We start from the raw sequence: 11,491 nt of genomic DNA, 5'->3' as shown, positions 1-11,491 counted from the left end.
GACCCCGTGTCCCAAATCCCAGCAAAATCTCCTTTCCCTCTCCTTTATGTCAGAGCCAAGCACTGATTTGGGGTTTCCTCAACTGGATATGGAGTGAAAGAAAGTGTGTGCTTGTGGGAGAAATGTTTCTCCTAAAATGAGGGAGAAATGCTCCTCCATAAATCTGAGTTGTTCCCTAGGGCAAATGAATATTGTGAGGAGAAAATGAGTTAACAAGCAGGGGACAGACAGGGAAAAATTTCTGGAGCAAATCTGAGGTAGGCTGTAGTGCACAAAATGAACATTTAGAGGTAAACTGAGGCACATCCAGGCAAAGGTTTGAGGATACAATTGAGGTAATGTGTAGGGAAGAGAATGATCATTTTGAGAGAGTGAGCAGCAGGGAATGTCATAATGTGGAAGTCACTCCTATTTATCTGAGGGAGGACTGCCCTAGGAAATGGCTTTACCTGGGATTTGGCTCCTGTAGGGCCTTACAGAATAAGCCTTAGTGCTCTGCGATCCTGTGCTGCTCCTTGCACAAATTCCATTCCTCACTATTGCTCCAGTGTCACTCTTGTCCCTGCTGGGGTTTGTCCCATCCAATGGGCTCTCAAGTGATTTCTCTCCTGCTCGTACTTAAATTTCAGTCTTTTTGGGTGACTTCTATCCCCCTGCAACATCAAATCAAGTTCCCCAAAAAACACCACTGAACCAATTTTTTATCCTTTATTTCTCAAATTTCCATTTGTTTCTCTAGCTGCAATAATAATGGACGTGACAGAAATAACAGCAACCAAGGGGAATAAGTGGAATGTGACGGAAAATGCTAAATTTTGTCATTTGAGCAGGACCCAGCGTTCACAATGTCCAGGAAGAAGCACAACCATGAGATAATCCAGGAGTGGCTGGGTGCCAGCCTGGGTCTGCAGTATTTCAGTCCATGAGAGTTACAGGATGAGGGATTCCTCACAGGAATGAAATATGACCACAAACAGGGTTCAAGCAGCCCTGTTCCATGGGGAACAGAGAGATTCTCAGAATCGCAGCACCTTTCACTCCACCCCTTTCTCTTCGAGCTCCTCCATGAGCAAATCCTGCTGCTTATTGACCCAGTTTCCTCCCTCGGCTGTGTGGGGAGGGGGATCCCGGGCCGGCGGGCAGGGGGCAGCGGGCAGGGCGGCCTGGCCCGGGGCTGGCTGGGCCGAGGCGGGCCTGGAGCAGAGCTGGAGCCGGAGCGCGGCCTGGAAGCCGCGGCGGAAGCTCCGGTTGCAGAAGCCGTAGATGATGGGGTTGACGCTGCTGTTGGAGAAGGCCAGCCAGTGGGCCAGGGGATAGATGTACACATTGATCAGCCGCAGCTGCACGTCCGACAGGCTGCCGTAGTCCGACAGCAGCATCAGGCTCCACAGGGGAAGCCAGGACAGGGCGAAGAGCAGGGTGACGAGGAGCAGCATGTGGATGGCTTTCCGCTTCCTCCTCCATGCTCCGCGCCGCTGCTCCCGGCCGCGCTTCCCCAGCGTGGGCACGGCGGCGTGGCTCAGGAAAACGCCGATCCTGGCGTACATGAGCGCAATGAGCGCCAGCGGAGCCAGGTAGATGTTGGCGAAGAGCACCGTGGTGTAGGCCTTCCTCATGGCTGGCTCGGGCCACTCCTCCCGGCACCAGAACACCGGGCGGGTGGCATTGCCCGTGCCCAGGAGCAGCTGGAAGCGCTTCTCCTGCCGCAGCCGCAGCAGCGCCGCTGAGGGACACATGATGGCTACGGCCAGCGCCCAGATCACCGCGATGGTGGCCACGGCGGTGGGGACGGTCGGCTTCGGCTTCAACGGGTGCACGATGCACCGGAACCTGCGGCAAGGGCCCCGGAGAAGCCGTGTGAGGAACGCCTCCTATCCCGGGCAGGGATGCACACACATTTTGAACTGCCTGTCTTTCATCCTCCCTGGCAGTTGCTGCTGTGCAATCCAGCTTCATGGCTGAGAAACAAACCAATTCCAGGCAGGCTGGGATAGCCCAGTTCCACCCTCTTTAAGAGACACCGCTGGGGGAGCAGATTGCTCTTTAGACCGGCACAGATTTTATTTTGCTTAGGAGCAAAATGCATTGGATTTGTTGTGGTGTTGGGAGGGTTAATGACAGGGCTCAGGGTGGTCAGGGGGCCAGGGGAGATGACACTGGTGGGTACAGACTCCGCAGCACCTTACCTGTCCACGGCAATAGCAACCAGAGTGAAGACAGAGGCAGAAACAGAGATGCCTTGGACCATCCCGCTCATCTTGCACACCAGGCTCCCAAAGGGCCACCCTGCAAGGAAACAGGCATTTTGGAATTGCTGCCATCTCATTGCAGGACTCTGCTTAAAATAATTTGCTCTCATCTTCCATTTCGTGAGTAGAACTGTAGACTCATGGGGTGGTTCCAGCCATGGCCAGGAACACCGTGCCACAGGCAGGGACACCTTCCACTGACTCAGAATGCCCACAGAGTCCCCTGGACACACAGCCCTGGCTCTCTCCAGCCCACGGGCAGCCAGCCCACCTGCAATGATGTTGTCCAGGAGGGTGGTGGGCATGCAGAAGAGCCCCACCAGCAAGTCACTGACGGCCAGGTTCAGGATGAACAGGTTGGTGACCGTGCGCATGTGCCTGCTCCACAGCACGATGAAACAAACCCCCCCGTTGCCCACCATGCACAGGAGGAAGATGAGCAGGTAGGAGGTGATGAAGACAGCAGCCACCCAAGGCTGGTGGAGGTAGAAGTCCACGTAGGAGACATTTCCTTCCAGGTAAAGGTACTTGTAGGTCCTGTTGTAATCCAGCAAATCCAAGTGAGGCCAATCCAATGAGGAGTTTGAGTCCATTCTCCTCCTTGTGCTCTAATGTGCCCTAAAAGATATTTGTAAAGAGGCCATTTTAGTCAGCTTGCAATTGATCTGAAGCAATGTGATGATATCATTATTATTATCATTATTATTATAGCATTGTTACCTGTTTTGTGTGCACTGTGTGCTGAAATAAGCATGAAACTCGCACCCTGGCAGCAGTGAGGTGGCTGAACAATAATCACTAAAAAGTCACTAACTCCAGCACAAAAAAAAAAGGGATTAAAGCTTTCTCAAGTGGCACAAGTCCTCTGCCTGCAAGTATCCAAATCCAGCCCTATTTCATGGACATGAGATGGTTTTGTGTGCAGCTGGAGGATTTAATTCCCTGCTCACAAGCTACCTAACTCCAAGGCTGCAATCAAGAGGCACCACACTGTGTCTGAAACATGCTGAGCTACAAGAGAGCTGGGTTCATTTCCAAGCAGCTAACTTGACTTGGAGGCAGTATTCCAAACTCTTTTCCACATATATTTTGTCTCCCAGATGAGGATGCCTAAAGAAGCAGGGGGCAAAATTAATTGGTAGCAACAGGCGTGAAATTCAAGTGTGAGCGCAGGTGCTTTCAAGATGCTCCAAATTCCTTAATAGAAATAGGATTTAAATTTAGGCACAAGTTACCTGAATCCTGATGAGCTTGTATGAAAGCTCAGCAAAGCCCTTGCAAGTGCTTTACTCTCAAGAACTAAATGCAGTAAAAAAAAAAAAATAAAGTATTTATTCTGCTGTGCCACAGGTTTGGAACAAGCAGAGCAGTGAAAACCCATCATGTTCTGCTCTCTTGTGCCTGTTCAGAAATCAGCAGCAGTGCAGTGTCTTAATGGGTCTGTATTTTACAGACTTATTAAATGCCTGCACAGCCAGGCAGGGAGACAAAAATCTGGAGTCCCTCACCAAAAACCAGCTGCTTGTAGGTTTGAACAAGTGTAGGAATAGTTGTACATTCTGTGGGGCTGTCCTTACAGACAAAGGCTTGTTTATCTTGATTAGTTTTTACTCAACATGCTTTCAAAATCATTGGAGGTGATCTTATTGAGATGTCTGATGTGCCAAATGCTTTCCCCAGCCAGAGCTCAGAGTCAGCCTTGTGAGAAGTGCTTTAATGCCCATTTTCCTGATCCCTCAAGGAAGCAGCACTGGTGCTTTTGCACCCCAGCCTGGGCTCAGGCTGGGGAACTGACAGAATGCCAACACAGATGTTTGACAACATGAGTTTACACTGCTCCTTTAATCCCAGACCTGGAGCTGGGCTTTATAAATCCCAGGAGATGCTCTCTCCATTAAAAAGCAGCATTCCTGTTGCTCCCTTTGCTGCTCTTCACCACATCATTATTATTATTATTATTATTATTATTATTATTATTATTATTATTACTACCCACTAATTTTCTGCCATAATCTTTTGCTTCCCAGAGGAGCTGCTTTAGGAAGACACTGTGGCCACGGGAAGGTGGCTTTTGGCTCCCACCACATTCCCAGTCCCCATGCCCAGCTGTCCCTGGGCTGTCCCCAGAGGTGCCTTTCCTCCCTTACCTGCTGGAGTTTGGCTTTTCCAGGGGTCTCTGATGATCTGAGGCAGAAGTTCTTGGTCATGCCATGACAGGGCTGTCCCTTATCACACTAAAAGCAGGAGGAACAATGGTTATTTTGGATACATATTTTGTATTCTCTCTCTGTTTCTGACACTGCGCTGTGAGGCAGCAGCTTCTAATCTCCTCAGTAATGATCTCTGGAATAGTTTTTGTCCATAGCTGGTAAACAAGAAGTTGTAAACAGCCTTGAGGCAAAACTGGAGCTGAGTCTCATCCCAGTCGCACTAATGAAATTTTGCCTGTCCAGGCATAGGGAAGTGGCTGTGCAAACACTTCAGATGACAGGAAATGGAAAAGCTCCATGGATTTCTATTATCCTGAAGCTGAGGGGGAGGAGGATTGGCTGGAAGGAGAAATTAAGCCAGTGCCTTGTGTTTTCACAGGGGCCTTGCCTGCTAAAACAAGCAGTGATAAACAATTGAGAGAGGCACAGGGGACAGAAACATAAATCATCTAAGAAAAGAGAAAAAATTATGCAATACCTAATTGGTATAAGATGATGAATAACAGTAATCTGCTTCCATGTGGTAACTTGATAAGAGCAAGGCCTCCTTCCTTCATTTAATAGGCCAGAGAAAATCTGCAAAGGAATAAAGTGGGAGGGAGCCTCCCTGAGTGAAAACTGCCCCAAGCCTCAGTGGGTTCCCAAGCACAGGAGGCTCAGTCCCTGCTGGAATTGCAGACACAGCCTCCATGGACAAATACACAATGTAACATCTCACAGCCTGACCAGGACAATTGTGTACCTCTGGGCAGAGAAATTCAGTTTTCCCTCATTAGTGCAGCAGTTCCAAGCCATTAGGAAGTGATGCCATTATTTTTATGTTGGGCACATTGAAGAAATCCCCTGGAGCAGCCACTACTGCCTCACCCCTGTGTACAACCTGCTGGGTTTGTCGTCTTGATATCTTCATTTTTATGTGTGAAATACCCTCACAGGATCCTCTGAGGCTGAAACAAAAATAAGGAGACTTCAGAGATGGGAGGAACAGCAGGAGCATGTAGCTGTACATGAAGAACATTCCATGTGGTAAGGGCTGAAAAATTTGGTCTTCCCTTGTCCTGAGCTCAGTAATGGCACAAGAACAGAGACTTCCCAGGGCTCCCAGTTCCCAAGGTTTCCCACTTTGGAAAATGATCCCTGGTCTGCTGAAAAGTGAGAAATTCCCAGGGGCAAAACACAGCCCCTGAAGGATGGCAAAAAGAACAGGACATTGGTCTGTGAGTGTCTGAGAAATAAGGGAGAGAGAAATTCACGGATCATCCTCTGCCATAGGGAACCAGGAAGAAGCCACTGACTAAAAACCTGAAATGCTGTTCCACAGGGACCCCGTGCACAGCCCATGGGATTCTGGGCTCCTCTTGCATTCTCTTTCAGAGCAAGGGGGAGCTGCAGCCACCCCAAACCCCCCATTCCCAGTTCCACAGGGAGTGGTGCAGGAGGTGTTTGGTCTGGGCCATGCAGGGCTTGAGCTGGGGACTCGGGATATTTGTGAATTAAGGTAATAGAACTTACTCTTTAAGTATTTAACTTTTTCATCCATCAATATTTCCATCATATTTTATATGACACATCTCAGAGTGGTTCATCTCCAAATAAGCCCAAATATCCCAGTAGTTTCCAGCTGAGAGAAAGGAGCTGTGGAAGAAAACACACCCTTAAAAATAGCCAGTTGCAATCAAATCATTCTTTCTTACTGACATTTACTTTCATAAAGAAAAACAAGTGCACCTTGAGAAGCAAATTTCTCATTTTGAAATGGGCAATCCCAGGCAGATGTGCCTATTTCGGAGCTGCACACACATCTCCTCTCAATGAGCTTAAACTGCTTATCCTCCCCTCAGAGTCATTTATCTGCATAGGCTGAGCTGGGACCAAAGGAAATAGTTTGTAGGTGTTTCTTTTTGAAAGATCTCAAACTTCAAATGATGGAGAACAAAGCTATCAGCAGGATGACTGGAATAAGCACCAGACTTAGCTGCAGATTACTCATCCACTCAAGCTGGGAATAGAAAACATTTCATTTCAAAGCCAAATTATAACTGTAAATCAGAAGATGCAAATGGCAGGTGAGGCATTCACAGCAAGTTGGTAATGGCTCTGTATTTTTATACACATATATATATATATATATATATAATTTCCATATATAATTATATATATAATATATATATAAAAATAAATATAAATATATATAATAATATATATAATATATATTATATATTATATATATATTATATATATATATATATAATTTTCCTGCTTCATTAGAGCCAAGGCTGCTTACCTATTTCTTGTCATTATAATCCCTTTTTTTCCCTTTAATTCATGATTAGTCAACCTTTAAGCTTCTAAATATATTTTTTTATTTGATGCATTACAGACTGTTTTAAATCTGAACTAAAATCTCAGCCAACTGCTCCCTGAAATAAGGTTAAAGTAAGATTTCCACACCCAGGCACACTTATGCCACCACTTTATTGAGAAGCCTGGCAAGCAATAAGATTTTAGCTGCCTTACCTTGGAAGCAAGTCCCTCTTTTAAAAGCTTTCAGTAGAAAATTACTCAAGTTCTCCTGGGATCCAGTCTCCAAGTAGCAGTTTCCCATCCATCACTGGAAACTGGGCAGGGACCCCCCCACAGAATATCTGGACTGGCCACAGCTTTTTCCCTGGAGAGATGCTCCAGCAGTTCAGCAGTGAGTGCTGGGGTTTGGTCTATAGGAAGAGCTAAATCAGTGATCCCTGCTGGGCTCTTGGCAGCACTAAATTCCCCACAAATGGGACATGAGCCTCCTAAATTGCACCTTTCAGCTCAGCCTGTGCTCATGAGTCACTCCCTGACAGCCCTGTCATTGGGCACTGAAACTGAGGGGAGTAATTGGGGAGCAGGTAGATAGAGGTAAATGCCACCCCTGAAAAGTGGGACAATCATGAGAGAGTCAGTGGAGGACAGGATTGGCAAACAACAGAAGTGGTTTAGGGGCCCATCAGCCAGTGAGGGCAAATGCAGCAGGTACAGGAGACAGCTCTGCCAGCAGGCAGTTTGTGTCCCCCCAAAATGGGGGGCACAGAGGATCCTGTAATCACTGCCAAGTGAAATACCAGAAAATCCAAACCTATCCCAAGGCACAGAGCACCCCTCAGGGGTTCTTTGCACCAGCCAGAGCCACGGAATTGTTTGATTTCCATCTCTTTTGGCACAGAAGTGCCATTGCCCTGTGTGAGGCAGGCATGAGAGCAGACAGCCCAAGACCTGGTCACACAGTGAGGGCACCATGACTTGCAGCCTGTCACAATAAACACCCTCTCACTCCCCAGCCAAGCTCCCGGGCTGCAGGGCATTGGATCATGCCTCACTGGGAGCTGGGCAGAGCAGCCTGCCTGGCCCCAGGGCAGGACAGGTGCGCTCCCTGTGCAGCACCCTGGGGCTGGATCTGAACACTCCACCTCAGCCCATGCTGCATTTGCCCAGAGACAATGCCTTTAGTCTTAAATAAGTGCACAGGAGAAGGACTGGCTGTGAGGGTGACAGCAGAGGTTTACATGCAGTGTCACCTCTGCAGAAAGATGATGGTTGTGGAAGGGCAGAACTCTCCCTGCACCTTCCTACCTTCTGACTGCTCCCTTTACATCACCATCACATCCACACAGGGATTTTAGGTAATCATTGATTTTTTTTTCCTGTGACCTGCTCTGAGGATTTGAATCCTTTTAGTGCTCTTGAATTTCCATTTGCTGCTGCCTCGGTGACTCAATTTTAATTAACACCAAAGTCTAAGCCTTACCTGGATAGCATGGATAGGTACCTCTGATTGATGTCAGGAATTTGACACGCTGAGAGGTTACCTGGGAAACCTCCTGGTTTGACTCCAGTTGAAGCCAATTCTGCTCAGTAAATGACAGCTGCAACCCACAGCAGTCCAAACAGCAAGGACTGCAAGGAAGTTTTCCTTGCTAGGATTTTCTTTTGGAAAAAAACCCAGCAGCACAGATCTGTTCTTTTGGGATGAGGTGCCCTCTTACCTACCAGCCTCAGGAAATGCTCAGAGTTACACTTGTTTACCCCTTTTCCCAGCAAAACATCCCAAACTGATCTCACTGCATTTCAGACTTTGCAGCCCCTGGCAAGTTCAGATTTAAATACTAACATGAGCTACTTCAAGCTCCAGACACTTTCCTCCTACTGGAGGTACCTGCTACTGATAGAAGATCAAAATAAAATGTCTTGTCATAAAATGAGCAAAATAAAACTTGTCTTAATCACTGAGAAAAATCAAAACAAAACAAACAGCCCCAGGATCTTCTTTCCCCACTTTTGGAGTTCTGCAGAGCGCTGCAGCTCCCAGCCCAGGCCCTCCTGCAGCACGGGGGCTGGAACCCCAAAGGCAGAGGCTCAGCGGCACCTGCTGCCATCCCCATCCCAAACTGCTCCTTATCTCAGCCCTGCCCACCCCGGGCAGCCCAAGGGGGGCTGTTCCCAGCCGGCAGGGCCCTGGCATCACCGGGATCCCGGGGCAGGCAGTGTTGTGCCCCCCTGCCAACCGGGGCACCTCCAGGAGTGGCAGCAGCATTCCAGCTCTCCCTCACACACACAGACCTGTTGCTCGCCGCGCTCCCGCGGTTTTCCCCAGCTCCCAGCTGCAGCGGGAGGCAGGAGCAGCCCTGCCCGGGGGAAGGCAGCCCCAGCCCGATCCCCCCGGCTACCTACCCCGCTTTCAGCTCCGCCGCCGCCGGCGGCTCCGCAGGCAGCAGCGAGGCGAGGCGAGGCTGCGGCTCCCGCTCCCGCAGCCCTGCGGCTCCTGCCTCAGGCAGGGGGAGGGACAGGAGGAAGGAGGGAGCCGAGAGCCCAGCCCAAAGCCAGGCGCCGAGCCCCGGGGCTTCGGGGCTGCCCGGCTGGAAGAGTTTCTGGGCTATGTTCCATTGCAGAGCCTCCCTGCTCTGCTTGAGGCATCCCTCGGCCTTGGGAAGCTCATTCCAAGGGTCAGGAAGTCACCTCTGCAGGTGCCACCCCTGCCACCCCCCATCCATCAGAATCCAGACTCTCCCAGAGCTCCGAGTGCTCCCAGCACTGTGGCATCTCCCAGACTCTGCTCCTACCTGCCGAGCTCCAGCATTCAGGTCATGGCTCTCCAGAGATTCCAGTTTTTACATCAGGAACTCAGGGGAAAAATCCAAAACAACAGTCTGTGTGGCCCAGGTGAAACCAGGTGGCCCCTGTAGTTGAAATGGCAGGTTCTGCCTTACCTGCCTCTGCATCGGGTTTTTCTGGAAAGAAAAGCAGCATCCCAAGGACAGATTCTAGGAGAACAGGCTTCCAACTAATGATTTCATGGACGTAGGAATCATTCCTTAATAAGAATAAATTCTCTATTTTTACACTCCCCTTTTGATTTCTGGCATAGTTTAAAAATTAATCCTTTAACAAGTCATTTAAATTTGACAGAACAAGCAAATATCCCAATATCAATTGAAACCAACAAATTCTTTTCCAGCATAACTCAGTGTGGAATTATAACAACTCTGTATGGCATCATCAGGTGCTGTAAATGGAGGCTGAGAAGCTCCAGCCACACACAGACACTGCAGTGAGGGCAGTTTTACCCTGTGGGATGCAGCAGATGGAATCCCAGAATCCAGGATGTTGGACTGGGGGCCTGGAGCTGGATGCACTGAAAAGCCACAGAGAAACCTCAGACCAAGAGAGGATCCTGCACCCAGGTAAGAGGATTTTGTCTAGAATTCCTACCCCAGCTCTTCCTGCACACACACACACACACACACACACACACACACACACTGCTGCAGTTCTGTCTCCCCATCACTTCCCTATGTTCACATTCCCTCTGCCTGGAAGCCCAAAAGGTGGCGAGTTCACTTTGGAACCCAACGAGCTTCAGAAGAACAAGTGTTACTGATGGAAGCAACAAAATATCCACAACGCAGGGAAGTGAGACTTGCAGGGAATCGCTTTCTGCTTCCCCCATTCCCCGTGGAACATCAGCATGGAATCCTCATCACGGATTCATTGCAGAATATTGTCCTTTTAGTTTTAAAACCGGCTCCGTGAGCGGCAGGGCCGATCGGTGTCCCAGGACGCTTCCATCTCTTTGGAAGGCCGGCGGCACCATCTGCTGGGAGCAGAAGGAAGGACAGGATGCGAAATAAACTCGAGGAGAGCTCATGGAACTGTCCATGGAACGCCAAAACGGTTTGGTTTGGACCTCAAGGATCATCCAGTCCCACCTCGGAGCCTGTTCAAGGCACGCTGCTGTCCATCGGGCCCTGATTGCAGATGGATATGGAAGTGATGGAGGTGTTCAGGGAATGCTGGTTGTTTTTCCCTGTGCTGGTTAATCTGGTCATTAAAAAGACCAACTGACCTCTTCCAACAGGGAAGCATGTAAGCAAGAGGTGCCAAAAAAACTTGAGTTCCCGTGAAATGAAAGCTGCAAGTATCCAATTTGAAATCCCTCTGTGTGGTCACTGGTTTGACTTCCACAGACTGCTCACACTGCCCAGGTATATCCAGTTCTGCTGTCAATGCTTTTGTCCGTGGCATAATTTCTATTTTTTCCTTGTAAACAGCATCTGGGTGATAGAGGGGCATGGAGAAGAAAGGAAGGGGAGCAACTCCCGCGGTGCAAATGCTCCCAGTCCCACTCTGCACATTCGAGCCCGCCCCGCAGCCGGGGCTGTCCCGCTCCGCCCCCGGCTCCCGCCGTGTCTCACCAGTCTGGGGTGTGCCCTGAGCCCCCAAAGGCAGGATTTGGGCTCTCTGATTTTAAATACAGGATTTGGGCTCTCTGGTCAAAGCCTAGAAGTGCCTGGATGAGCCCCCACTCGCACTCCCCAAACAGGGCCGCAGTCTGTTTCACAGCCCTGAGACTGCCTACACGGGCTTGGCTCCAAGTGCCAGCAACGTGGGACTTGCCTCATTTCTGAGCCAAAGAAAATGCCTGATTTATTTATTACAGGACCCTAAAACCGGCCAAATGAGCCTGCTGCCCCCCAAACCCAGGCCTCAGTCCCTGTT

At 49.4% G+C, this 11,491-nt stretch overlaps 1 protein-coding gene across 3 annotated transcripts; it reads right to left on the bottom strand.

Moving 5' to 3' along the window:
* Window positions 1-694: 694 nt before the first annotated feature.
* NPFFR2 (neuropeptide FF receptor 2) lies at window positions 695-9,711 on the bottom strand. Of its 3 annotated transcripts, none has more exons than XM_064711691.1 (7): window positions 9,167-9,711; window positions 5,972-6,094; window positions 5,202-5,406; window positions 4,938-5,035; window positions 4,397-4,483; window positions 2,187-2,867; window positions 695-1,830 (listed from the first exon to the last, which is right to left on the bottom strand). In XM_064711691.1, exons 6-7 carry the CDS (start codon window positions 2,840-2,842, stop codon window positions 1,035-1,037), a joined length of 1,452 nt encoding a protein of 483 aa, XP_064567761.1. In that variant the 5' UTR covers window positions 2,843-2,867; window positions 4,397-4,483; window positions 4,938-5,035; window positions 5,202-5,406; window positions 5,972-6,094; window positions 9,167-9,711; the 3' UTR covers window positions 695-1,034. The 3 variants fall into 3 exon arrangements, with proteins under 3 accessions (XP_064567761.1, XP_064567763.1, XP_064567762.1); XM_064711693.1 differs by having other exon boundaries at window positions 5,327-5,406; XM_064711692.1 differs by lacking the exon at window positions 9,167-9,711 and adding an exon at window positions 6,977-7,101.
* Between the last annotated feature and the right edge of the window lie 1,780 nt (window positions 9,712-11,491).

This window comes from Zonotrichia leucophrys, chromosome 4 (assembly GCF_028769735.1).
Source record: "Zonotrichia leucophrys gambelii isolate GWCS_2022_RI chromosome 4, RI_Zleu_2.0, whole genome shotgun sequence".
NCBI lineage: Eukaryota > Metazoa > Chordata > Aves > Passeriformes > Passerellidae > Zonotrichia > Zonotrichia leucophrys.
This window is presented reverse-complemented; position numbering and strand designations above follow the sequence as displayed.